This window comes from Macaca thibetana, chromosome 11, assembly GCF_024542745.1.
Source record: "Macaca thibetana thibetana isolate TM-01 chromosome 11, ASM2454274v1, whole genome shotgun sequence".
NCBI classification, from domain to species: Eukaryota; Metazoa; Chordata; class Mammalia; order Primates; family Cercopithecidae; genus Macaca; species Macaca thibetana.
The window spans coordinates 98087700-98115651 of NC_065588.1; the positions used below are offsets into that span (position 1 = coordinate 98087700).

The 27952-nt window shown below is 40.8% G+C and overlaps 1 protein-coding gene and 2 non-coding genes across 3 annotated transcripts in view; 1 reads left to right on the forward strand and 2 right to left on the reverse strand.

Annotated features, from left to right (window-relative positions):
• The window catches only part of GNPTAB (N-acetylglucosamine-1-phosphate transferase subunits alpha and beta), an 87703-nt gene that overhangs the window by 43713 nt on the left and 16038 nt on the right, over positions 1 to 27952 (reverse strand). Inside the window, exons 2-4 of the mRNA XM_050750206.1 lie at positions 9481 to 9566; positions 2436 to 2555; positions 956 to 997 (exon numbers count right to left, since the gene is read on the reverse strand). Coding sequence (XP_050606163.1) covers positions 956 to 997; positions 2436 to 2555; positions 9481 to 9566 — 248 coding nt within the window. The remainder of the gene's footprint in view (positions 1 to 955; positions 998 to 2435; positions 2556 to 9480; positions 9567 to 27952) is intronic.
• LOC126931915 (small nucleolar RNA U13) lies at positions 2311 to 2411 on the forward strand. The gene has a single exon (XR_007718022.1). It is a non-coding gene; the product is annotated as a small nucleolar RNA U13 (small nucleolar RNA).
• On the reverse strand, positions 9215 to 9322 carry LOC126931843 (U6 spliceosomal RNA). The gene has a single exon (XR_007717957.1). It is a non-coding gene; the product is annotated as a U6 spliceosomal RNA (small nuclear RNA).

Here is a 27952-nt window from a genome sequence, read left to right on the forward strand (position 1 = left end):
TTAACATAAAAAGATAGCTTAGAAGGCACTTCTGAGGCCTGGCATGGTGGCTCACACCTGTAATCCCAATACTATGGGAGGCCGAGGCGGGCAGATCACCTGAGGCTGCAAGTTTGAGACCAGCCTGACCAACATGGAGAAACCCTGTCTCTACTAAAAACACAAAATTAGCTGGGCGTGGTGGTGCATGCTTGTAATCCCAGCTACTTGGGAGGCTGAGGCAAGAGAATTGCTTGAACCTGGGAGGCGGAGGTTGCGGTGAGCCGAGATTGCACCATTGCACTCCAGCCTGGGCAACAAGAGCAAACTCCGTCTCAAAAAAAAAAAAGAAGGCACTTCTGGATCTTGAAATTTTCAGGATCTTCTCCATCAATAAGCATTTTTAAAAGTCTGATGGTTAAGTGGGTAGGTGACAATTAACAGAGACGGCTTCTCAGTGAGAGAGTCTTGTTTTAAGGACCTGTCAGAGTCAGGAATGACTCAAGTCAAGATAGGTGTATTTGGTTCTTCTTGTTGGGCTAAATCTCCTTCCTAGGTTCTTAAACATAAAATATACAGCTTTTAAAGATAAGGACGTATATATTGAACCTACAAGTAAATGATGGACATAAATTTTATAAATGAAAATACTGGGTAGAAGTTAGAGTATAAGTGGACCAAGAGAATAATGCACCAAGACAGATTAATAGGAGGGAACTGTAGAGAAGGAAATCTTGGGACTCTAACCCTCCCCAATGCAGTGAAGCTTTGGTTAGCAAAATAACCAGAGTTCTCAATCAACTATGCACTCAGCACTGCAAAATTTCCCATCTAATAGATGTACCTAATTTGGGGTCAAAAACTATATGGATAATAGAGTAAATAGAAAATCCTGAATACCCAACAAAAATAAATAATCTGAAATTTCACTTCTATCTTTCAATTTTTATTCTTGAGAGGAAATCAAAATGCTTACCTCTTCTTAGTTGGTTCCGTTGTGTTTTTCCCAAGGATTTCTCTAATAAAAGGCAAATACAGTTTATTACATACATATAGACTAGTGGTAACCCTAAATGTGAGTAAGAGGGACTGACAATGCTTACCACACTTAAAATGCATAATGAATTATATGTTCCAGTGAAATATTACCAACAATACTGTACCTCCCACTGTAACCAAGACAGTTTGCTTAAAGCATAAACTTTTATATTTTATTAGTAAAACATTGTACCAGGCTGCCAGCCATTTTCATGCACTGGGTAAGTCGTATAACCTCAAACAAAGAGAAAATGAATTTGCTCCAATATAAGGTGGCCAAAGACCTGCACTGGGATGCACTCTTGACATTCACAAAGAAGTCAACAAGTAGGTACTAACAAATACTCCTAACGAATCAAAGGGGAATTACATCCGCCAGGTTCCTACCCCTGATGGCTATCCAGAAGTCTGCTGTATCTTTCCCAGATAAAGTAAATAAAATGACCAATCTCATATATTAAATAAAAAATACCAAAGTTTCTAATTCCATAATCTGGAATTTATTCCTAAATGGCATAAAGGGAATATACCTTTTACTGCCATTTTCAAATGGAAACAAGTCTGTGGCCCTATTATATTTTTTAAGGGAAGAATCTGTCTTACTATGGAGATATCTGTCATAACAAACACTTATTTCAAGAAGATACCACACCTGGGGCTCTAAATGAGTAAGCAGGCAGCCAGGGGGGTGGGGGAGGGGGTCCTCTGTCTTTAAGTCCCTTGGAGAGCAAGCCATCACTAGAGCACCACATTCATAAAATCATCTAACAAAGTGAGGCCAGTATCTGGCAAGAGTGGCTGAGTCCTCCTTAGGCACCAAGAAACACAGGCCAGATGGATGACTGCCAAGATCTCGTAATGGCATGAACTGAGAGGCAAGTTTGTTTGGATGGCACTGTGAAAATCAACTTATCTTTCGCTAATGCATGCTTGCTTGTACTCACGGGACGATGTGTTTTGTTTTGTTTCTTTTTCTTTTTTGAGACAGGGTCTTGCTCTGTCACCCAAGTTGGAAGGCAGTGGCACAATCACGGCTCACTGCAATCTCAACCTCCTGAGCTCAAATGATTCTCCTGCCTCAGCCTCCCAAGTAGGTGGGACTGCAGGCGTGCGCCACCACACCCAACAATATATTTTTTTTTTGTAGAGATGAAGTCTCACTATGTTGCCCAGTCTGGTCTTGAACTCCTGGCCTCAAGTGATCCTCCCATCTCCACCTCCCAAAGTTCTGAGATTACAGGTGTGAGGCACCATGCCTGGCCTGTTTTGTTTTTTAAGAATCAGTTTTACCAGATCCTTTTGTAGTTCATTAGCATGATGATTGGGTTTTCATGCTCATGTGTGAGATGTGCCACCCTCAGACCTTATTACATCGCCACATTACCCATCTGATGTGGAAAAAAAAAAATCAGTTTTACCTCATTGCTTTCTGCTCCTCCTCCATCTGTTCTCTGACCTGCTGTAGCTCCTTCAGTAGTTCAAGATCTGTGCCATTCACCCAGGTGTAAACAACGTCAATCGGCATGGGCAGGCACAGCCTAGAGCAAACCAAGAAATCCTACAGTTTAAATGAATTTTTCCAATATATTTGGGAATAAGAATATCACAGGGCTTAAACCCAGAGATTAAGAAAAAAAAAAAATCTATGAAGAAGTAATCCAACCATGACATATTATCACAGAACTGCATGTTTTCAAACTGTAGCTGGGGGGCTAATATTTGTCAGGTACCTTCTCTGTGAGTTGTATTATGCTAGACACGTACGTAATTTGCATCGCTTGATCCTCACAGCCACTCTGTAAGAAGGCTAATATTAAAGATTTAAAGATGGTTCGTGGATGAAGTAGAGTAGTCTTGGAAGCTCAGTTTACATTAAACTGCCTGTTCTCATAATTTAGCAAACAAGGACGCTGGGACACAAATGCAGTCAAACATAGAAAATAAATTAGAAGTTTAAAGAACAAAATTACAGGCTCTGCACAGTGGCTCACACCTATAACCACAGCACTTTGAGAGGCCAGAATGAGAGGATCACTTGAGCCCAGGAGTTTGAGACCAGCCTGGGCAACATAGTGAGAACCTGTCTCTACAAAAAATTTTAAAAATCAGCTGGGTATGGTGGTGTGCATCTGTAGTCCCAGCTACACAGAAGGCTGAGGTGGGACTGCAGTGAGCTATGATTGTACCACTGCACTTCAGCCCGGGTGATAGATCGAGGCCTTGTCTCTAAAAAAAAAGAACAAATGACAAAAAAAGTTATCAAAACCTACAATGAAGACCTAGCCCTACTTAATGCTGTAGACTTCTTGTGCCTTGCTCCCCGCAAGCCCGGACCCTCCCCAGCCTCACCTTTGCTTTTCCTTTTTTTTTTTTTTTTGTTCACAGCACTTACTACTTTTGTAACATATTAAATAATTAACTTGTAACCTATTCCATTAATTATGTGTGGCCCTCTCCTAGAATGTAAGCTCCAAGAAAGCAGAAAACTTTCCTGCTTTGTTCTCTAAAGTATCCAAGCAATGAGAAGAGTGCCTGGCACACAGGAGCCCAATAAGTATCTGCTGACATATGAGACACTAGTACAGAAGACCTTCCTGAACTTGCACCATTTCTTCCTGATCATCTTATCCCATAATAAAGAGTCAGGCAGGCTTTTAACTACTGAGTATGTTGTTTAAGCCTCACCTTAGTGATTTTACCCAGATTTTATCCCTGCCAAAAGCACTCTTCCCTTTTCTCTCACTTTTCAAAAACCTACCCATCTTTCAGGGGCCTGCCCGGATGCATGCCACTCTGACTTATGACACAGGAGTTCATGTGTATGTACATCTGGGTACTGACATTACTTTAGATCAGGGGTGTCCAACCTTTTGGCTTTCCTGAGCCACAGTGGGAGAAGAATTGTCTTGGGTCACACATAAAATACACTAACACTAAAAATAGTTGATGAGCTAAAACAAAACAAAAAACACGCAAAAAAAAATCTCATCATGCTTTAAGAAAGTTTACAAATTTGTGTTGGGTCACATTCAAAGCCGTTCTTGGCCACATGTGGCCCGCAGGTTGGACAAATTTGCTTTAGATAGTGCTATTTCATGTTTAGTACTTTCCAAGAAACTGTATGGGTTTCGCAGTCTGATTTTTAGGCCACGGACCAAAGCATACCATCCTTTTATCCTCCTCACAGCCCAGGCACAGCCTAGACTTTCTACCATATTATCTTGTGGTAATATGGTAGACTTGCTACCATATTATCTCGTGGGAAAATAAATACCATTTGGTAGATAAATCTTTTGAATTATGGAAGGAAAAAATAAACAGAAATGACAACAACCTTTAGCTTACAAGAAGTAGGGGAGATAACTGGATGAGTTTATCCATTCACTGAATAATTCTTATTGAGCACTTAGTATATGCTAGGTACTGTTCTAGGTGCACAGGTTTCAGCAGTAAATAAAACAAAGCCCAAATCTGTGCTTTCATGGAGCTTACATTCCAGAAGGGAGAAGACAGGAAATAAATCAAATAAATAAAGTCAGATGATGTTAAATGTTGTGGAGAAAGTAAAGCAGCAAATGGGGATAGAAAGAGTGCCTATGGGGTGGAGGGGGTTGTCAGTTTTAAATAGGGAGATCAGAGATGGCCTCAGTACATTCAGCAAAGAGATGAAGGAAGTGAGGAAGCTAGCCAGGTGGGTAACTGGGAGAAGAATGTGCCAGAGAAAGGGAATACCAAATGCAAATGCCCTGAGGCAGGAACATATCTTGCTTGTTCAAGGACCCAGAGGCCAAGTTCCCTGAGCAGAGGGGAGAGAGCAAATGGAAGAGAACAGTGGAAAATAAAGATCAAAGAGACAACAGAGTTCCAGAGCTTCATCAGGAAAATAAGGAATCAACTTATTCTCTGGCATATGTGATAGCTGAGTATTTACCAACTGTCTTGTCAAGTTTCACCACTGCCTGTAGAATAAGGTCCAAAGTCCTTCATAATCTGCACCTTGTGTTCTGGATGATCCAATTGTATACCCTTGTCCAAAGACGAAACGAACTTGCAGGCCTTTGTACCTTTGAACATGCTTTTCCTTCTGCCTAGAACATTCTTTCTTTCATGCTTCCTTTAACCACCTCCTCCTTCCTCAACCCCCTCCCTTCCCTCACCCCTCACAAAGAGAATCTATAGCTTAATATGCAGCTTCCACACTACTTTGGACTGTAAGGAATCCTGATCGTACTGTGTTGTGCTATTTTCCATGCAGCCCTATCTTCCACTAGATGGAATATCTCTAGGGCAGAAATTGTATCATGCATTCTGTGCCCTGCTTCATTAATTATTTCCTCTCTTTCCTACATCTTCAGGCTCTCTCTCCCTACTGTAATGATTTGCAAAGGTTTCCCTATCTAGGGTTTTTCAGAATTTATCAATAAACAAATTCTAGTGTTTGTAGAATTTCTTTTTCTCACAAGCTCTCAGGTAATGCTGATGTTGCTGCTCCAGAAATTGCACTTTGGGAACCACTGATATACATGTAGGTTATATACTTCACTTTTTTTCCCCCTAAAATGCCAGTTCTATCTATATAAGGCCAATGAGTTCATTTTGTTCACCACTATATGCCTAGGGCCTAGAACAGTTCCTCCCACATGGGTGGGGTTTAATACATATTTGTTGCCTAACTATTAGTTCATTCCTTTATCATATATACATCAGTCTTTCTCATTAAAAAAAAAAAAAAATCCATCTGCCTCACACTGCCTACATGTAAATTATCCAAGGTCATCTCATTCCCAGCCTCCCACGTGATTTATGCTCAGACTAACAATAAATTTTAAAAAACTGCTTAAGTGATGTTTTTAAAAGAAAAGGTTAAAGGAGAGAATTACATCTTAAGTTTTCCTGTAAAAGTAATCATCTGCTATTAAATATTTTTAATATATCATATATATTTAGCTGATTAAAACATAATATACTGTATGTATTACATGATCAATGTAACTTTGGTGAAACTGACAAATGGAAAGAGATTGTGTGATCCACACGAGGTCAATGAGTCAGTTGTTTTCCTATTAGACATGGTCACACTCTAAATCTTTCATTCTAACCACTAGGTCACTATCTTGGTTCACAGATGAGAAGGAATGCTTTATCTTAGAGCTGAAAACTAAGACTAAGTCACCCATGACTCAGAACCAAAGCAGCGATGACACTGACACAACTTTCATTTTAATCACTGTTAAGTGAATATTAAAGCCACTTAACAGTCCCTTAGTTCTACATTCTATAAAGTAGGTGAGAAAACAGAGAACTTAAATAGTATTTTGTGTCTTATTTATTTATTTATTTTTTTGAGATAGTCTCGCTCTGTCACCCAGGCTGGAGTGCCGTGGTGCCATCTCAGTTCACTGCAACCTCTGCATCCCAGGTTCAACCAATTCTCCCTGCCTCAGCCTCCCAAGTAGCTGGGATTATAGGCACTCACCACCGCCTGGGCTTATTTTTATATTTTTGGTAGAGACGGGGTTTCACTATGTTGGCCAGACTGGTGTTGAACTCCTGACCTCAAGTGATGTGCCCACCTTGGCCTCCCAAAGTGCTATGACTATAGGCATGAGCCACCACGCCTGGCCTTAAATAGTATTTTAGAACCAAACACTTGGAAGAGATTGTAATCTTAATCTAACAGATCTTAATCTAATATCTACATTTTATGGATGACAAAATTGAGCCCCAGATAGACGTAAAGACCCACAATAAGTAGCAGTGGATAGTTTACATATTCACTTTTACTGACATATGGAATGGGATTTTTTTCATTCAGAGCAAACAACCTTAAAAAGATTTACACTGGCCAGGCATGGTGGCTCACGCCTCTAATCTTAACACTTTGGGAGGCTTAGGTAAGAGGATCACTTGAAGTCAGGAGTTTGAGACCAGCCTGGGCAATACAGCAAGACCCTATCTCTATTAAAATAAATAATTTTTTTAAAATAAAAAAAAATTGTAGAGAAACTAGCAAAATAATGAAAATATACGAATGTTATGGTATTTTAAAATATATTAGACCATGTGAAATGTTATTTATGATCCATTTATTTGTCACCATCAAAATGAGGAAATTTTGAATTATGCCTATATAAAAATCAAACTACATTTTAGTACAACCTCTAAACTTTAGAAAGAGAACAAGAGTGTTTGATTAAAACTGCTGACCTCAAAATCTGCATTTTCTAATAAGCTAGTTTTCTTTCTAAAAGTTTGAAGCAGCTGTGCATGGTGACTCATCCCTTTAATCCCAGCACTTTGGGAGGTCAAGATGGGAGGATTGCTTGAGTCCAGGAGTTTGAGACCTGCCTGGGCAACACAGTAAGATCTCATCTCTAAAAATAAATAAGTAATGAATTAATTTTTAAAATTAATTTTAAAAATTTTAAAAAGGTTTGAAGCTCCTTCGGGGCAGAGATCTATGTATCTGTAAACCATCTGCACGTGGCACAGCATAAAGCACAAATCAATAAATATCAGATTTTAAAAAGTTAATCAATTTAGAACTTTCCTTAGGGAAATTAACTTGTTAAAGTGAAAATTATATTTCATTAAAAATCCTTTACTGCAGTAGTTTTCACAGTGGGGGCACCAGACCAGCAACTTTGGTATCACCAGGAAGTTCGGTAGAAGTGCAGATTCTCAGAACCCCTCTGAGACCTACAGACACAGAAACTCTGGGCTGGGAAGTAACTGTTATTTTCTTAAGCCTTCCACTGAAAGTTAAAGTTTCAGAACTGCTATATTAAGGAATGATCCTCAAACTTTTACTGTTTGGTCCCTTAAAATTAAAAAATTCTTATGGACCCCAAAGTGCTTTAGTTTGTAAGGTTATAATTATCCATATTTGCCATATTTGAAAATAAAACTGAAACATTTTAAAAATACTTAATTCGTTTTAAAATGACAATAGGCCAAGAGCGGTGGTTCACGCCTATAACCTCAGCACTTTCGGAAGCTGAGGCGGGTGGATCACCTGAGGTCAGGAGTTTGAGACCAGCCTTGCCAACATGGCGAAACTCTGTCTCTACTAAAAATACAAAAATTAGCTGTGTGTGGTGGCACACACCTGTAATCCCAGCTACTCGGGAGGCTGAGGCAGGAGAATCACTTGAACCCAGGAGGTGCAGGCTGCAGTAAGCCGAAATTACGCCACTGCACTCCAGCCTGGGAAAGAGTGCAACCCCATCTCCCAAAAAGATAAGATGAGATAAGATAAGATAAGATAAGATAAGATAGCATCTTTTATAATGAAATGGCTACATTTTCTAAAACAAACCAAAAAAATAGTGAGAAGACAGAAACAAAATCAGAAAGGACTTGTGTGATTCATTTTATCTGCAAAAAGGGAAGGAGGGTGTGGAAAAAAAATTGCTTCCATTCTGAGGCCTGTCTTGCGAAGAGGAAAAAAAAATCCCCAAAGGCAAGAAATGGTGAAGGCTGCATTCCAGAATGGCGGCACTAAGAAGCTTGGCCTTCCAAGAGAAAGACCCACACTATAAGGTATGAGGCTGTTTGCTCCTCCCTCACAGATAAGCAGCAACACGTGACCAACGGAGTGGGGTTCAGGCCCAGTGGTTACTGGGGAGTGGTCTCAGTTCACAGGACGTTGTCAACAGAATTCTGGCCAGGGCTCAGAAACTGGCTATGTAGTAGCCACCTGGTTTCATCATCCTACAGGGGAATGAAATTCCCTTTACTGGCCGGGCGCGGTGGCTCAAGCCTGTAATCCCAGCACTTTGGGAGGCCGAGACGGGTGGATCACAAGGTCAGGAGATCGAGACCATTCTGGCCAGGGTCTCACTAAAAAATACAAAAAACTAGCCGGGCGAGGTGGCGGGCGCCTGTAGTCCCAGCTACTCGGGAGGCTGAGGCAGGGGAATGAAACCCGGGAGGCCTTGCAGTTGAGATCCGGCCACAGCACTCCAGCCTGGGTGACAGAGCGAGACCCCGTCAAAAAAAAAAAAAAAAAAAAAAAAAAAAAGCAATTCCCTTTACCTCACAGACCTGGGGAGACAGAAAATGCAATCATGCAATTTAAGATACCCAATAAACTATTAGGTGGGATTACTCTCTGAGAATCAGATTTTTCACCCACCAAATGTGGTGAACACACTTTCTTCAGATGGGCATATTATGTTTTCTTTCCTTATTTTAAAAAAAGATTTTATGGAATACTTCATGAATTGGTGTGTCACCCTTGCACAGGGGCCACACTAATCTTCTCTGTATCATTCCTTTTTTTTTTTATATATATATAGTATATGCACTGCTGAAGTGAACACACCAGATGGGCATACTCTTGAGTAAGTTAAACCATATCTATAACTCAGAAAGACCACTTAAACTGTCATATTTACAGGATGGCAATTTATGACTCATGATTTAGGTCCAAATAATAGATTTCTCCAAAATAGATCTCACCGATTCTGAAAGGACTTTCCAGCAATATTGTCTCTATAGGAATCAAACAGAACGTGGTATTGATCTCGGCTCCATTCCAGAACCACCTAGAACAAAAAAAGAAACAGCGTTTTCTTCGCATCGAAGACTGAGAGTATATAACTTTCATTAAATTTTAATTTCATTAGAATTGCTAGAGAAATGGGTAAAGCAATCAAAATTCATGTATTCACTTACTGCCTACCACACACATTGTGTTATATCCAGGTGAATAAGCTACAGTTCCTGACACGGACAAACTAAAAGACTTAGTGTCTCACCATGCTTGGAATGGGGTAGCAGAATCAAAGAGGTTTAAATGGATGTGGTATTTGAAATGGGTCTTGAAGAATGAGTTCACCAGGTAGGGAAAAAAGGACTGGGCCAGCCAGTTAGAAAAGCATGCTCGAAGGCTGAGAAGCAGCAAGGGCAAATTGTTTTAGGGCAACTGAGTGGCTGGCTTTGTCCAGAAGACAGGTAGATAACTGTTGAGAAATGGGTCTAGGAAAGAAAGCTGGGCCCTAAGCGTGACGTGCCCTCTGTGTCTTGGGAGCACTGAAGGATTTTAAGGCAGTTACTAGAATCCCTCTAAAGTTTAAGACTCTTCCCAGAGCATTTACAAACACAAGCAGAAACAGAAGGGACCGTCTGGGCACGGTGGCTCACGCCTGTAATCCTAGCACTTTGGAAGGCTGAGGAGGGTGGATTCCTGAGCTCAGGAGTTAGAGATCAGCCTGGACAATATGGTGAAACCCTGTCTCTACTAATATACAAAAAATTAGCTGGGCATGGTGGCGTGCGCCTTTAATCCCAGCTACTCGGGAGGCTGAGACAGAAGAATTGCTTGAACCTGGGAGACACAGGTTGCAATGAGCCAAGATCATGCCACTGCACTCCAGCCTGGGCAACACAGTGAGACTCCACCTCAAAAAACCAAAAAACCAAGAAACAGAAGGGACTGACAAGATATGGGAGGATAACGACCTTATTACCTGTGAGGTTTCGGCTAATGACCTTGCTAAATATGTCAGGAGAAAATGGAAAGCTTTAGATAGAAGTTCCCTCATGTTTGCACCCTAAATCTATAAACCTACCCACACATATATCCCATTTTCTTTTTCATTCCTCTTACCATAGAGGAAGTGTCCCTCCACCTTGCAGACATCCAATCTCTATTTGCTCTGGATCTCATCAACTTGTGTGTTCTCAAGACCCTGCCTCTCTTTTCCTTTCAATAGGATTATTCCCATTGGCACGCGAACATGTTCCCGTACCTTGGGAACACCTTCCCTGCACTCCATATCCATTCCAGTGAGTCCCTCTACCCCACATTTTCTGTCCCTTTCAAGGTAATCTCCTGCCTTCCCATTCACCCTTCAGCTCAATCCAGTATCACTCATGCTCTCGCCATTTTCGTGGCCTTACCAACGCCCCCACATTGTCGGGGCATTGGTAATGTCATTGGCGCTGTTAATATTGCAGCGAGCTCATGTGCTGCGAGTATCTGTAGTGACACTAATTATCTCCATGTGAGCAGTTTGTCTCTCTAGTAAATTGCATGTTGTGGTAAAAAGTGATCTCTTATCTTTCTTACGTATTTTTCATATTTAAGGCAATACCGTAAACTGTGAAGAACACCATAGGACTCAGAAAGTGCCACTAGCGCTAATGGAAGTGCTCCCAAGAAGCAGAGGAAAGTCATGACATTACAAGAAAAAGTTGAATGGTTTGATATGCACCATAAATTGAGGTCTGCAGCAGTGGTTGCTGGCCATTTCAAGACAAATGAATTTAGCTAAGAATCACTGTGAAGCTGTCACTGACAGCTCGAAAACTGCATTTTTTGCTAAATGCCTTTTTATCTTGTATTGAAAATGCGCTTTAACATGGGTCCAGAATTGCTGTAAGAAACACATTCCTATAGACTAACATAATGCAAGAAAAAGCAAAGTTGTTAGATGACAACTTAAAGCAAAAGGACAATAAGGGTCTAAAGCAGGAGAATGTAATGCCAGCAAAGAACGATTTGATCATTTTAAAAAGAGATTTGGCTTAAAAATGTCAAGATAACCGGAGAAGCACCTTCTGCGGACAAAAAGGCAGCAGATCAGTTCCCAAAGAAAATCACTGATGAGAAAGGATATCTACCTGAACACGTTTTTAATACTGATGAAATTTAATTATGGGAAAAATGTGACAAAGAACATTTATTAGTAACGAAGAGAAGCAAGCATCAAGATTTAAAGCAGGAAGGGAAGGGACAGGCTGACTCTACTGTTTTGTGCAAATGCTGTCAGGCTTTCCTTATCTGTAATGCTGCTAACCCCCAAGGCTTGATGGAAAAAGATTAACACCAACAGTCAGTGTTTTGGTTGTACAACAAGAAGACCTGAATAAGAGCTCTTTTACTGGACTAGTTCCTTCGACACATTGTCTCTGAAGTCAGGAAGTACCTTGCCAGTAAGGTACTGCCTTTTAAAGTCCTTTTGATTAGACAATGCCCATGGCCACCCAGAACCCCATGAGTTCAACACTGAAGGCACTGAAGCGGTCTACCTGCCCTAAAACACAGCATCTCTCTAATCAGCCTCTAGATTTGGGGTAGGGGGGTAAGTGGAAGGGCATAAAGATCTTTAATGCTCATTATGGTACTCTATGGAAAGAACTGTCAACACCGTGGAAGAGAACCCCAATAGAACTTTTGGTTTTGGTTTTGTTCTGACATGTTTCCATACACTTGCACGTGTACTTTAGTTTGTGGAACCCTGGTCCAAACCCCAAACATTCCCTGACAGGGCTTATAGGGTTCTTACTTTGTTCTTGGGAGATGAATGAGAAGCTGAAAAAAGCATGTAATCATAGTCCCCCTCCTGGGACCCCTGCCAGCTAGCTACATGTTCAAAAATTATGGTCTTTGGCCAGGTGTGGTGGCTCACACCTGTAGTCCTAGCACTTTGGGAGGCTGAGTTGGGAGGACTATCTGAGCCCAGGAGCTCAAGACCAGCCTGAGCAACACAGTAAGACCTCGTCTCTATTTTTTCCCTGTTATAAAAAATTTTTTAATTAAAAAAAATTATGATCTTCTCTTGTGAACAGTTTTAAATCAATGGATAGAGAACATCAAAACTAATTTGGATGGCCATCCTGGAGATCTTTTGAGTCCACAAACTTGTCTTTCTTAGAACAAAATCAGGGCCAGGCGTGGTGGCTCAGGCCTGTAATCCCAGCACTTTGGGAGGCCATGGAGGGAGGATCACTTGAGGTCAGGAGTTCGAGATCAGCCTAACCAACATGGTGAAACCCCATTACTAAAAATACAAAAACAAAAATCAGCCAGGCATGGTGGCAGGTGCCTGTAATCCCAGTTACTTGGGAGCCTAAGGCAGGAGAATCGCTTGAACCTGGGAGGCGGAGGTTGTAGTAAGCTGAGATCGCGCCACTGCACTCTAACCTGGGCGACAGAGTGAGGCTCCATCTCAAAAGAAAAAAACAATACAAGACAGCAGTCTTATAATTAAAAATCTGAGTGGGAGGCATACTTTAATTGGTACCTTGAAGCTTCTAAACACACTCAGGGTCCTAAAATTGCCTCTCTACAACACAGAATCTCAAAATTAATTAAGATAAACAGTTAAGAAAAAACAAGGACCAGGTGGCTGACGCCTGTAAAGCCAGCACTTTCAGAGGCTGAGGTGGGAGAATCACTTGAGGCCAGGAGTTCAAGACCAGCCTGGGTAACATAGTGAGACCTCATCTCTACAAAAAAATTAAAAATTGGCCAGGCATGGTGGCACACACCTGTAGTCCCAGCTACTCAGGAGGCTGAGTCTGGAGTATTATTTGAGCCCAAGAGGTGGAGGCTGCAGTAAGCCATGACTGCATCACTGCACTCCAGTCTAGGTGACAGAATGAGACCCTGTCTCAAAAAAAAAAAAAAAAAAAAAAAAAGGCCAGATATAGTGGCTCACACCTTTAATCCCAGCATTTTGGGAGGCAGAGGTAGGTGGATCACTTGAGCCCAGGAGCTCGAGACCAGCATGGGTAACATGGCAAAACCCTGTCTCTACAACACCAAAAAATTAGCCAGGCATGGTGGCACGCACCTGTAGTCACAGCTACCTGGGAGGCTGAGGCAGGAGAATTGCTTGAGCCCAGAAGGTGGAGGCTGCAGTGAGCATTTATTACTGTGCCACAGTGCTCTAGCCTGGGTGACAGAAGGAGACCCTGTCTCAAAAGAAAAAAAAAAAAAGCTGGAAAAAAATTAAAAAAAGAACAAGGCCTTAAGGACCCAAACTCTTTCCTCTCTGGAACAGATGAGACTTCCCCTTCCTTCTTTTCTCTCTGTTCTCCTCTCTTTTTCTGGTCTGCCAAAATCTGTCCCTTTAAAGTTAAAGGAGGCTGCATGAAGGAAAAAAATAAAAATAAAACAATTCAATTAAACTAGCCTGAGTGTGGTAGCTCATTCTGTAATTCCAGCACTTTGCAAGGCCAAGAAGTTGGGCATTCGAGACCAGCTGGGGCAACATAGTAAGACCTTGTCTTTACAGAAAAAAAAAAAAAAAATTTAATGAGCCAGGCATGGTGGCGCACACCTGGAGTCCAGCTACTCAGGAGGCCAAGGCTGGAGGATGGCTTGAAGTCAGGAGTTCATGGCCAGCCTGGGCAACATACAGAGATCCTGTCTCTAAAAAAAAAAAAAAAACACCAACAAATCAATTAGCCAGGCATGGTGCATGTCTGTAGTCTCAGCTACTTGGGAGGGTAAGGTGGGAGAATCACTTTAGCCCAAGAGTTGGAGGCTGAAGTGAGCCATGATCGTAATACAACACTTGAGCCCAGATGACAGAGCAAGACCCTGTCTCTTAAAAAAAAAAAAAAAAAAGAGAGAGAGAGAGGAAAGAAAGAAGAAGAAAGAAATGAAAATTAAACTCATTGACAATTCCTCTAGACTCCAAATTTCTTTTGTTCTTTGGAGCAAGGCTGAACTTCATGCCACTGCCAGGGAACTTCCAGAGGTTACTGGGGATCCTCATCAATTTGCTGATTAATTCAACATAGTAACTTAGGGTTATCAGCCAGGGTTTCTCACCCACAACAGGTGGTTCACATTCTCCTCAGTGAAGGTCAGGCACAACACTGGATGGTCAAGGCTCACTGGCATGATCCTGAGGGGGATTTAGACAAAAACACCCCTAAAGACTATGGATAGAGTCGAAGGTATAGAAGAAAAAAACAAAACAAAACAAAACAAAACAAAAAAACACTCCACAAGTCTATTCTCAAGGCTCTTCCTAAAGCCTTACCCTGGAAAAATCTCCAGGCCTACGCCCAAGAACCTTATGTACAACTATTACAGTACGCTCCAGGTTGTATTTAAAGAAAATGTTGAATCTATTCAAGTAGCCTTTTATTCCATGTTAGTGAACAGCCTTTCTTGAGAACTCTCCCAGCTTGTCAAAAGGGCCCGAACAGAATGGGAAACTATGCCCACTTCTGATCTAGTTAATTTGGCAAATCAGCTTGCCAGCACCCTTGAGGACAATACTAAAAAGAAAACCACTAAAATCCTTAATCTCCACTTACAGCAGATGGAGACTCCCAGACATAACACTATGAGGAGACCTCCTGGGCTACGCCACTTCTGTAAGAAGCCAGGACTCAAAAAGGTGCTGAAAAAGATGGAATCTCTCAACAACTTTAATGAATCTCCAGGGAATTAGGCTGAGTTAAAAAAAAAAAAAAGTCTCAAAAGTCTAGCAAGTGGACTCAGAAAGTGATACCGCAAAGACTGGCACTTTAACATGCCAAGAAGCCTTAGAAGCTGCCTTAGAATCAAGGTCCCTCTAACCTTGTCTTCCCTCCAACAAGGGAAAAAGAAAAGATAAATGTACCATGTTCCTAGATTACAAAAGCCTCCCTAGTTTCTGAAAACAAAATTTGTTTTGCAATGAAGCACTAAAAGAAAGACTAAGATATATTAAAGACATTTTAAGCTTTATCTTTTCTATTAAACCTCTTCCTCCTATGATACTAATCAGGAAGTAAAATCTGCTGATCACCAGCAGCATTTCTAATCACATTTGATTAAAGACACCCGTTTTCTCAATGCAAAGTGGCTTAGTGCAATAAAGCACAATTTTAAAAAATTAGGAGCTCAATGGTTAACACAGGGATGATTTCTTCTCTTCACATAAATTAAAGGAAATGATTCAAACCAAAAATGGATGACCACTATTTAGTCAAACATTAATTAAACTCAGACACTTTTCGACACCATGCCTACCCTCTTTGGATCCTCCACAGCAACAGACAACACAACATAACAGATTTTTTTAAGGAAGATAAAATGGAAATCAGGGCTTTGTCCTCAAGGAGCTGACATCCCTGTTGAGGATTAATCATTTATTTGCATGAAATGATGTAGGACTACTGTATAGCTTTTAAATGAGTACAGATAAAAATATAACAAACACTATTAGACAAAAGGGATAATCATGAGAGACTTTTCCATGGAGAGAGAGCTGAGATTTTTATGGAAATAAGGGAGTGGAGAAAAAGGAAGGATTTGTTTGCCACTTGGGGAGTAGGGAAGAAAATTGTATTAGAAGTCAGAATTAAGAATACTGGCCAGGCATGGTGGCTCATGCCTGTAATCCCAGCACTTTGGGAGGCCAAGGCAGGAGGATTGCTTGAGCCTGGAAGTTCAAGACCAGTCTGGGCAATATAGTAAGACCTTGTCTCTATTTAAAAAAAAAAAAAAAAAAAAAAAACTAAAAAGTTAGCCAAGCGTTGTGGCACTCACTGGCAGGAGAATTGCTTGAGCCCAGGAGCCAGAGGTTGCGGTGAACCAAGATCACTGGGTGACAGTGAGACTGTCTCAAAAAACCAAAACAAACAAAGTATTGCTTTGTGCTCTGACAATGCACTGTACTATATAAAAGTCATATCTAAAAGAAAACAAAAAGAACCCTTAGCAATCACACTTGGCTAAAAAGAAAAGAGAGAGAGAAAAAAAAAGGCACCAACGAACTACCAAAAATACTTTCAAAAAGTATTCAAACCGACTTTCTGAATATATCCAGGTTGCTTGTTTCATTGCTCAGAGTTTTCAGAATCACCAAATTCTACAGGAAGAACTTTAAATCCAGTGCCCTACTCTGCAGCCAATGTTTGAGTTGTTGTTACAACGTCCTGACAAATAGTTATTCTACCTATGAGAGTAGACCTGTGCTGTCCAATATGGTATCTGGCCACAAGTCATTATTTAAAATGTAAACTAAATAATATAAGAGATTCACTACTTTAATCACCTAGCCACATTTCAAGTACTCAACAGCCACATGCAGTTAGTGGTCACCATAACGGGCCAAACAGAAATAGAGATTTTGGTCACAGCACTAAGTTTGATTAGTGCTGCAGCTATTCAAACCTTAAAGACTGTCACAAAAGTACGCAAGGTGGCAATTCAGAACAACTGGACCTAAGCTCCAGTTTTGTGATTTTAGACAAGTCAATTTAACCCTAAATTTCAGTTTTAAAATTTAAATAATACTATCTTATCCCCCTAAGGAGTTGTTAGAAAATTCAAGTGAGCTGATATATTAATACATTAAAATATTCTGGCAACTACAAAGTACTATAGGATGTATAAGATATTAAAATTATGATACAATACTGAATTTATTACACCCCACAAGGGGCTCACAGACTACTGAGGAGACAAATATGAAGCAAATAATTAAAATACATCACGTGAAAAAAATACAACCAACATATGAACAAAAAAAATGGTTTAACTTGGTATAGACTTTTAGTATAATTAGTAAACCAGAAGCCAAACTAGTCAAATTAATATTTTCAAATCTTATTTTTGCAAAATTGTTATAAAAAAGTTTACTGAAATGAAGTTTTGCACGATATCGGTTTGTGAAACTCATTGTATTTACCTCCACTAACAAATGAATTTTATCTCTTACTGTTACCTAGATATTTTTAAAATACACCAAGAAGAGGCCTTATAAAAAACGGATTTGAAATGCTAGAAAGTCATAAAAGGTGAAAAGAATGTTTTTGTTTTTGTTTTGAGACAGGGTCTTGCTCTGTCACCCAGGCTGGAGTGCAGTGGCGTCATCAAGGTTCACTGCAGCCTTGACGTACTGAGCCTAGGCTCAAGCGATCCTCCTATCTCAGTCTCCTGAGCAGCCGGGACTATAGGTGCACATCACTATGCCTGGCTAATTTTTGGATTTTTTTGTAGAGATAGGGTTTCACCACATTGCCCAGGTTGGTCTCAAACTCCTGGGCTCAAGCAATCTGCCTGCTTCTGCCTCCAAAAATGCTGGGATTCAGGCCTGAGCCAGGCCAAGAATGTTATTTTTTTTTTAAAAATAGCTGCCAGGCCATTTTAAAAACTTGCTCCTTTCTTGAGGAGCAATTGGCAGTATGTACCAAAGAAACAAAGAAATAAATGTTCATGCCTATTTATCTGGTTAATTCCACTACAAGAAACACATGCCAAGGAAATTATCATAGATCCACCCAAAGGCTTCTGTATGATAATCACCATTATTACTGATAAAAATAAAAATTAAATGATCTAATGTTTAGATCATTAAACATGATCTAAAACTTAAACAGGAAATTGAGTGAATAATTATGGTACATTCATATAAATATGATAAAGCTATTAAAAATCACATTTTCAAACAATCATTTAAAACACAGTAACTTAATTATCTCAGTCAATAAATATTATGTGGCATCATTCTAGACACAGCAATGACCAAAACAAAGTTTCTTCCTTTGTGGAGCATTACAAAGTAGTCAAGGGATAAAGTGTTTGATAAAATATTATACTAAAAAAGCAACAATCAAAACTATCAGTCTGGAGCTTGACATCACGAAATGGTGGAACAGGCTGCTACAATTTTTCTTTCCCCATGTAAACATAGACAAGCCAAAACTGCCAGAATAATAACAAAAAACAAAAAGACAAATACTGTATGATTCCATTATATAAAACATCCAGAACAGGCAAATCCATAGAAACAGAAAGTAGATTAGAGGCAACCAGGAGCTAAAGGAAGAGATGAATGAGGAATTTAATGGTTACAAAGTTCCTGTTTGGGGCTATGAAAAAGTTTTCGAAATAGACAGTGGTGATGGTTGCACAACTTTGTATATGTAACTAACGCCACTGAGTTATACAACTAAAAATAGCTAAAATGGCAAATTTTATGTTATATATGTTTAACCACAATAATTTAAAAGAAAAGTAAATCACTACAATACCCTCCCTGCTAAAAAAATAAAGGAGCATTATGAACAACTCTATCTCCACGGATATTATAATTTGTATGAAATGGACCAACTCCTTGAAACATACGATCCAAAACTCAAAAAAGAAAAGGTCATCTGAATAGCGTTGTATCTGTAAAAAATTTTGAATCAATAATTAATAAACTTCCAAAATAGAAAGCCCCAAACCCAGATGGCTTCACTGGTGAATTTTACCAAACATTTAAGGGGAAAAAAATGATACCACTCCTCTACAATCTCTTCTAGAAAATAGAAGGAGAGGGAACACTTCCTAATTCATTCTGAGGGCACAATTACCCTAATACCAAAACAAGGCAAAGACATTACAAGAAAGGAAACTTATAAACCAATCTCTCATGAACACAGATATGAAAACCCTCAATAAAATATTATCAAAATTGGCCAGGCACGGTGGCTCACGCCTGTAATCCCAGCACTTTGGGAGGCTGAGGCGGGTGGATCACAAGGTCAGGAGATCGAGACCACGGTGAAACCCTGTCTCTACTAAAAATACAAAAAATTAGCCGGGCGCAATGGCGGGCGCCTGTAGTCCCAGCTACTCAGGAGGCTGAGGCAGGAGAATGGCGTGAACCCGGGAGGCGGAGCTTGCAGCGAGCCGAGATCGCGCCACTGCACTCCAGCCTGGGTGACAGAGCGAGACTCCGTCTCAAAAAAAAAAAAAAAAAAAAAAAAAAAATTATCAAATCAAATCCAACAATATATAAAAAGAATTATTTACCACAACCAAGTGGGATTCATCCCAGGTATACAAGCCTGGTTTAACAATCAAAAATCAATTAATAAAATCCTTCACATCAACAAGGTAAAAAAGAAAAATTGTATGACCATACCAATAGATGCAGAAAAAGCATTTGACAATCCAACATTAATTTATGATAAAAGCTTTCAGCAAACTAGGAATACAGGAGAACGTCCTCAATTTGATAAAGAACATCCACAAAAAAAGTTTCACCTAATATTATACTTAGTGATGAGAAACTACATGCTTTCCTCCTAAAACCAGGAACAAGACAAGAGTGGATTCCTCCCCCCATCACCATTCTTATTCAAAATGGTACCTGAAGTCCTAGCTGATGCAGTAACACAAAAAAAGGAAATAAAAGGTAAACAGATTGAGAAGGATGAAATAAAACTGTCTTGGTTTGAGTAGAAGAAAAAAAATAAAACTGTCTTTGTTCACAGATGACATGATTGTCTATGTAGAAAATCCCAAAGAATCAACAACAAAAAAAATCTGAAACAAATAAGCAAATATAGTAAGACTGCAGGATTCAAAGTTAACGTACAGGGCCAGCACGGTGGCTCACACCTGTAATCCCAACACTTTTGGAGGCCCAGACTGGTGGATCACCTGAGGTCAAGAGTTCAAGACCAGCCTGGCCAACATGATGAAACTCCATCTCTACTAAAAATACAAAAATTAGCCAGGTGTGGTGGCACACACTTGTAGTCCCAGCTACTCAGTAGACGGAGGCACGATAGCACCACTGTACTCTAGCCTGTGCAACAGTAAGACTCTCTCTCAAAAAGCAAACAAATAAAAACAAAGTTAACACACAAAAGTCAAGTTCTTTCCTATAACCAACAATGGACAATTGGAATTTAAAACTAAAAAACACGATACAATTTAGGTTAGCACCCCCAGCTAAAAAAGAAAACCAAGAAATGCATAGGCATAACTCTAACAAAATATGTATGAATATGTATGAAATCTTTGTGAAGAAAACTACAGAAAGCCAATGAAAACAATCTAAGAAGATCTAAATGTAATTCCATGTTCATAGACAGGAAGGCTCGATATTGTTAAGATGTCAGTTCTTCCCAATTTGACTAACAGATTCAATGCAAACTCAAAATTTCAGCAAGTTATTTTGTGGATATAGACAAACTGACTCTAAAGTTACATGGCTGGGCATGGTGGCTCATGCCTGTAATCCCAACACTTTAGGAGGCCAAGGAGGGAGGACTGCTTGAGCCCAGGAGTTTGAGACCAGCCTGGGCAACAAAGTGAGACCCATCTCTACAAAAAAAAAAAAATTTAAAAAAAAAAAAGCTGGGCATAGTGGCAGGCACCTGTGGACCCAGCTACTCAGGAAGCTGAGGTGAGAGGAACACTTGAACTCAGGAGGTGGAGGCTGCAGTGAGTCGTTGTTTGGGCCACTGTACTCCAGCCTGGATGACAGAGCAAGATCTCGTCTCCAAAACAACGAAAATATAGGTGACCTTGGATTTGATGGTAACTTTTTGGATACAACACCAAAAGTACAATCCATAGGTGAGAAAAAGACTGATCAGTTGTACTAATTAAAAACTTCTGGCTGGGCATGGTGGCTCATGTCTGTAAACCCAGCACTTTGGGAGGCTGAGGTGAGTGGATCACCTGGGGTTGGGAGTTCGAGACCAGCCTGGTCAACATGGAGAAACCCCATCTTTCTACTAAAAATACAAAATTAGCTGGGCGTGGTGGCGCATGCCTGTAACCCCAGCTACTTGGGAGGCCGAGGAAGGAGAATCACCTGAACCCAGGAGACGGAGGTTGCAGTGAGCCGAGAAATCACCACTGCACTCCAGCCTGGGCAACAAGAGTGAAACTCCATCTCAAAAAAACTTCTGCTCTGCTCTGGGATACACTGTTAAAAGAATGAAAAGATAACTACTGACTGAGAAAAAATATTTGTAAGACACATATCTGATAAGGGACTGGTATCCAAAATGTACAAAGAATTCTTAAAATTCAACAATAAGGAAACAAACAACCCAATTAAAAACTGGGCAAAAAAAATCTGAAGATACCCAACCAAAGAAAACATACAGATGGTAAACAAGTATATAAAATGATGCTCAACATCACATGTCATTAGGGAATAACAAATTAAGACAGCAATGAGATACCACTACACACGTAATGGAATGGCTAAAATCCAAAACACTGACAACACCAAGTCAGGAAAGGTGAAGCAACAGGAATTCTCATTGGTTGTTGGTGGGAATTCAAATGGTGCAGCCACTTTGGAAGACAGTTTGGCAGTGTCTCACAAAGCTAAACATAGACTTAGCACAGTCATGTCTCTAGGTATTTACCTAATTGAGTTGAAAAATTATGTCCGTATAAAAATGTGCACATAAATGTATACAGGAGCTTTACTCATAATTGCACCAAATTGGAAGCAATCAAGAGTCTTTCAAAAGGTGAATGGCACCAGACAATGGAATATTATTCAGTGCTGCAAAGAAAAGATCCAAGTCATGAAAAGACATAGAGGAAACTTAAATGAGTATTACTAAGGGAAAGAAGCAAACTAAAAAGGCTACATATTATGTGATTCCGAGAAATGACATTCTGGAAAAGGCCTGACTACAGACACAGCAGAAAGATCAGTGGTTGCCAGTGGGGAGGAAGGAGAAGATGGGAATGAATAGGTGAAGCACAGAGCAAGAACAATTGTAGGGCAGTGAAACTATTCTGTACAATACTATAGTGGTAGACACAGCACATTATGCTTTTGTCAAAACCCACAGAACTGTATAAAATGAAGAATGAATCCTAATGTAATCTATGTACGTTAGTTAATAAAAAATCTGTCAATATTGATTTGCCAACTGTAACAAATGTAACACACTGATGCAAGATGTTTTTAGGGGAAACAGGCCAGGTATGGTGATTCACACCTGTAATCCCAGTGCTTTGGGAGGCCAAGGCAGGAGAATCCCTTCAGACCAGGAGTTCAATATAGTGCGACTCAGTCTCTACGAAAAAAAAAAAAAAAAAGTGTGGTCTGTGTCTGTACACCTAGCTACTTGGGAGGCTGAAGGAAGGAAGATCGCTTGAATCCAGGAGTTCAAGGCTGCAGTGAGCTGACTGTACAACTGCACTCCAGCCTGGGCAACAGAGCAAGACCCAGTCTCTAAAAATAATAATAAGTAAATAAACCAAGCCTATTAAAAAAATATGGAAAACTGTTTAGGGGAGAAGGGGTATATGGGAATTTCCTGTATCTTCCATATAATTTTTCTGTAAACCTAAAACTGCTCTAAAATGTAAAGTCTACTCCAACTTCATATATACACACATACATATATATAAACTAAATTCACATTCTTTCTTTTAAGCTCAAATTTAGAAACTGCTCACCAGGGGTGACCTTTCCATATTTAGATAGTAGAAAAAAATATTTCTGTGCTCAGCTTACTTCTAGGTGCCAGCTTTCCAGGGGCCGAAAATACAGTGGTGAACAAGACAGAAAGGACCCTGCTCCCACAGAACCTACATTTTAAAGGAGAGAGGTAAGAAATCATATATATCAACATACAATTTCAGATTGGTACTAAAAGTATTATTTTTAAAAAAAGGAAAAATAGGGGAATGTGATAAAGCAGGACTTGGGGAAAGAGGCTGCTTTAGGACAGGTGGTGGGGAAGGCCCAAGTGAAGTGTTACAGCTGAGACCTATGTGACAAGAAAGCCTGTCAGCAGATGATCTGGGGGGAGTGCTCCCCCGCTCATGGAACAGGCAGTACAAAGCTCCTAAGACAAGAAAAGTTGAATGCCTTCAAAGACAAAGACGGTGACTGCAGCAGTTCTAAGCTAACACCTCAGAAGCGTTTGCCAGTATCTAGAGGATCTCTCGGCCTCTGCCTTTGCCTTGAGAAGAACATGACCAGGTTTGTTTGCTGGTCCCTGGAGGATGAGGGACCCGTGGAGCAGAGCCAACCAAGTCCAACCCCAATCAGTTAACCAATGACCTGCACATCCAGAGAGCAAGTAATTGCCACTGTAAATCAAGGACTGGAAATCTTTCTCTGTAAAAGACCAAATAGCAACATCTTAGACTTTGCAGGCCATATAGTTTCTGTCTCAGCTACTTAATTCGGCCACTGTAATGTGAAAAGAGCCACAGACAGCATGTAAATAAATGCACATGGCTGTGTTCCAATGAAACTTAAATTACAAAAACTGACATTTAAATTTCACATAATTTTTTTTTCTTTTTTACTCTATCCCTGTGGATTAGTCTGTTCTCACATTGCTATAAAGAACTACCAAGATTGAGTAATTTTTAATTAAAAGAGGTTTAACTGACTCACAGTTCTGCAGGATGTACAGAAAGCACTGCTGGGAGGCCTCAGGAAACTTACAATCATGGCAGAAGGCAAAGGGGAAGCTGGCACATCATCTTACATGGCCAGAGGGAAGGAGGAAGAGAGCAAAGGGGGAGGTGCTACACACTCTTTTTTTTTTTTTTTTTTTTTTTTTTTTGAGATGGAGTCTCGCTATGTCACCCAGGCTGGAGTGCAGTGGTGAGATCACAGCCCACTGCAACCTCCGCCTCCTGGGTTCAAGTGATTCTCCTGCCTCAGATTCCGGAGGAGCTGGGATTACAGGTGTCTGCCACCACACCCAACTAATTTTTGTATTTTTAGTAGAGACAGGGTTTCACCATGTTGGCTGGGCTGGCCTTGAACTCCTGACCTCAGGTGATCTACCCACCTCGGCCTCCCAAAGGGCTGGGATTACAGGTTGAGCCACTGCACCCGGCCGGTGCTACACACTTTTAAACAACCAGATCTCGGGCAGAGCGTGGTGGCTCACACCTGTAATCCCAGCACTTTGGAAGGCCAAGGCGGGCAGATCACTTGATGCCAGGAGTTTGAGACCAGCCTGGCTAACATGGTGAAGCCCCGTCTCTACTAAAAAAAATGCTGGGATGCTGGACATGGTAGCGTGTGCCTGTAATCCTAGCTACTTGGGAGGCTGAGGCAGAAGAACTACTTGAACTCAGGAGGCAGAGTTTGCAGTGATCTGACATCACGCCATTGCACTCCAGCCTGGGCAACAGAGTGAGACCTTGTCTCAAAACAAATAAAATAAAATAAAAATAACCAGATCTGAGAATTCACTCACTATCACAAGAACAGCAAAGGGGAAATCCCCTCCATGATCCAATCACTTCCCACCATGCCTCTTCTCCCACTTTGGGGATGACAATTCAACATGAGATTTGGTCAGGGACACAAATCCAAACTGTATCACCTTGCCAAAGCAAGGCCTCAAAAAATTAGCAAAAAACTCAAACTTGGGCTGGGCACAGTGGCTCATGCATGTAATCTTAACATTTTCAGAAGCTGAGGTGCGAGGAATGCTGGAGTCCACGAGTTCAAGACCAGCTTGGGCAACATAGTGAGACCCCCCCCCCTCCCCGATCTCTACAAAAAAATGAAAAAATCATCTGGGCTTGGTGGCACACACCTGTGGTCTCAGCTACTCAGGAAGCTGAGGCAGGAGGATCTTGAGCCCAGGAGGCTGAGGCTGCAGTGAGCTGTGTTCACACCACTGAACTCCAACCTGGGTGACAGAGTGAGACCCTGTCTCAAAAATAAAACAAAAAAATCAGAGTTGTTCCTCTCTATGAAAATATTTATTTTTGTTTGTAGAGATGGGGGTCTTACTATGTTGCTCAGGCAGGAGCACAGTAGCACAATCTCGGCTTACTGAAGTGTCAGCCTCCCAGACTTAAGCAATCCTCCCACCTTAGCCTCTGAGTAGCTGGGACTACAAACATGCGCCACCATGCTGAGCTAAGTGGTTTTTTTGGTTTCGTTTTTTTGTTTTTTGTTTTTTGCTTTTTTTTGGTAGAGATGGGGTCTCACTATGTTGCCCAGGCTGGTCTTGAACTCCTGAACTCAAGTGATCCTCCCACCTCAGCCTCCCAAATTGCTGGGATTACAGGCATGAGCCACCACACCCAGCCCCATGGAAATCTTAGTATGAGGCAAAAGATTTATGAAATCCGAAGAGAAACCAGAGTATGAATTTCATATAATTTTCTTTTTTTTTTTTTTTTTTTTTTTTTTTTTTGAGACGGAGTCTCGCTCTGTAGCCCAGGCTGGAGTGCAGTGGCCAGATCTCAGCTCACTGCAAGCTCCGCCTCCCGGGTTCACGCCATTCTCCGGCCTCAGCCTCCCGAGTAGCTGGGACTACAGGCGCTACCACCTCGCCCGGCTATTTTTTGTATTTCTTAGTAGAGACGGGGTTTCACCGTGTTAGCCAGGATGGTCTCGATCTCCTGACCTCATGATCCGCCCATCTCGGCCTCCCAAAGTGCTGGGATTACAGGCTTGAGCCACCGCGCCCGGCCTGAATTTCATATAATTTTCATGTTGTTGTGAAATGTTAATTTTTAAAAACCACTCAAAAATGTAAAAGCCATTATTAAATTACAGCCCACACAAAAACAGGTGGAGTCTGCTGCTCTCATTTTAAGCCAGCAATTTTGGGGATAGTTTTTTACAAGACATTTTCGTAGAAATAGTTACACGATACACACTGGTTACCTGATACAGGCTCTTCAGAGAAGTGGGTAGGGTGCTACATTTAGGGACATATATAAGACATTGAAAGGAGTCTGGATTTTCTATTATGTGCAACGGACATGATATAATCTGATTCACATTTTAAAAATGTACTCTGGTTGCAGTCTGGATAATCGATTATAATGGAGCAAGAGTGTTAAGAGATGACAGTGGCTTATATTTGTATTCGCATGATAGAGATACCATATATTTCTTTTTTTTAACATATGTTTCTTGTTAAATACTAGCAGCAGCAGTAGTCAAACTTTTTGGTCTCAGGACCCCTTTAAACTCTTAAAATTATTGAGGACTGGCTGGGTGTGGTGGCTCACACCTCTAAACTCAGCACTTTGTGAGGCCAAGGCAGGAAGATCACTTGAGCTCAAGAGTTCAGGCCGGGCACGGTGGCTCACACCTGTAAGCCCAGCATTTTGGGAGGTCGAGGCGGGCAGATCATGAGGTCAGGAGTTCAAGACCAGCCCGGCCAATATGGTGAAATCCCATCTCTACTAAAAATACAAAAATTAGCCAGGCGTGGTGGCATGTACCTGTAGTCCCAGCTACTTGGGAGGCTGAGGCAGAAGAATCATTTGAACCCGGGAGGCAGAGGTTGCAGTGAGCCGAGATTGCACTGCTGCACTCCAGTCTGGGCAACAGAGCGAGACTCCATCTCAAAAAAAAAACAAAAAAAGAGTTCAAGACCAGCTGGGCAACATGATGAAACACAATCTCTACAAAAAAATACAAAAATTAGCCAGGTATGGTGGCATGAGCCTGTAGTCCCAGCTACCGGCAAGGCTGGGGCAGGAGAATCACTTGAACACAGGAGGCAAAGGCTGCAGTGAGCTGAAATTGAGCCATTGCACTCCAGCCTGGGCAACGAGAGTAAAACCCCGTCTCAAAAAAATAAAAAAATTATTGAGGACTCCAAACAGCTTTGAAAAATGTATGTGGATTATATTTATTGATATCTACTGTATTAAAATTAAAACTGAGGAAAAATTTAGGTGCTCATTTAGGCTGGACACGGTGGCTCACACCTGTAATTCCAGCACTTTGGGAGGCCGAGGCGGGCAGATCACTTGAGGTCAGAGGTTCGAGACCAGTCTGGCCAACATGGTGAAACCCTGTCTCTACTGAAAATACAAAAATTAGCCAGCTGTGGTGGCAGGCGCCTGCAATCCCAGTTACTCGTGAGACTGAGGCAGGAGAATTGTTTGAACCTGGGAGGCGGAGGTTGCAGTGAGCCGGGACCATGCCACTGCACTCTAGCCGGGGCAAAAGAGCAAGACTCCATCTCATAAATAAAAGAGTATTTATTTAATACTCATGTAAAAATAAATAAACCCATTACAGGTTAACATTATTTCTCATAATAACTATATTTTCAAAAATTAAAAAATGTGAGAAATGGTACTTAGTAATTTTTAAAAATCTCTTTAATGTCTATTTAATAGAAGACAATGTCTGTTCTGCATCAGTCTGTTGCAATGTCACATGTCCTATAGGCCTCAAGAAAACTCCACTGTGCTCTCATGAGAGAATGTGAGTAAAAGGCAAATAATGTCCTAATATTATTACATAACTAGGTTTGACCTTAAGGATAACTGAAAAGGATCTTGGGGCCCCAGGAGTCCCCAAACTATACTTTGAAAACTGCTGGCAGCATAATAACTTACTTTTTTTAATTTTTTATTTTTTTATTGAGACGGGATCTCATTTCATTGTCCAGGCTGGAATGCAGTGGTGTGATCTCAGGCTCACTG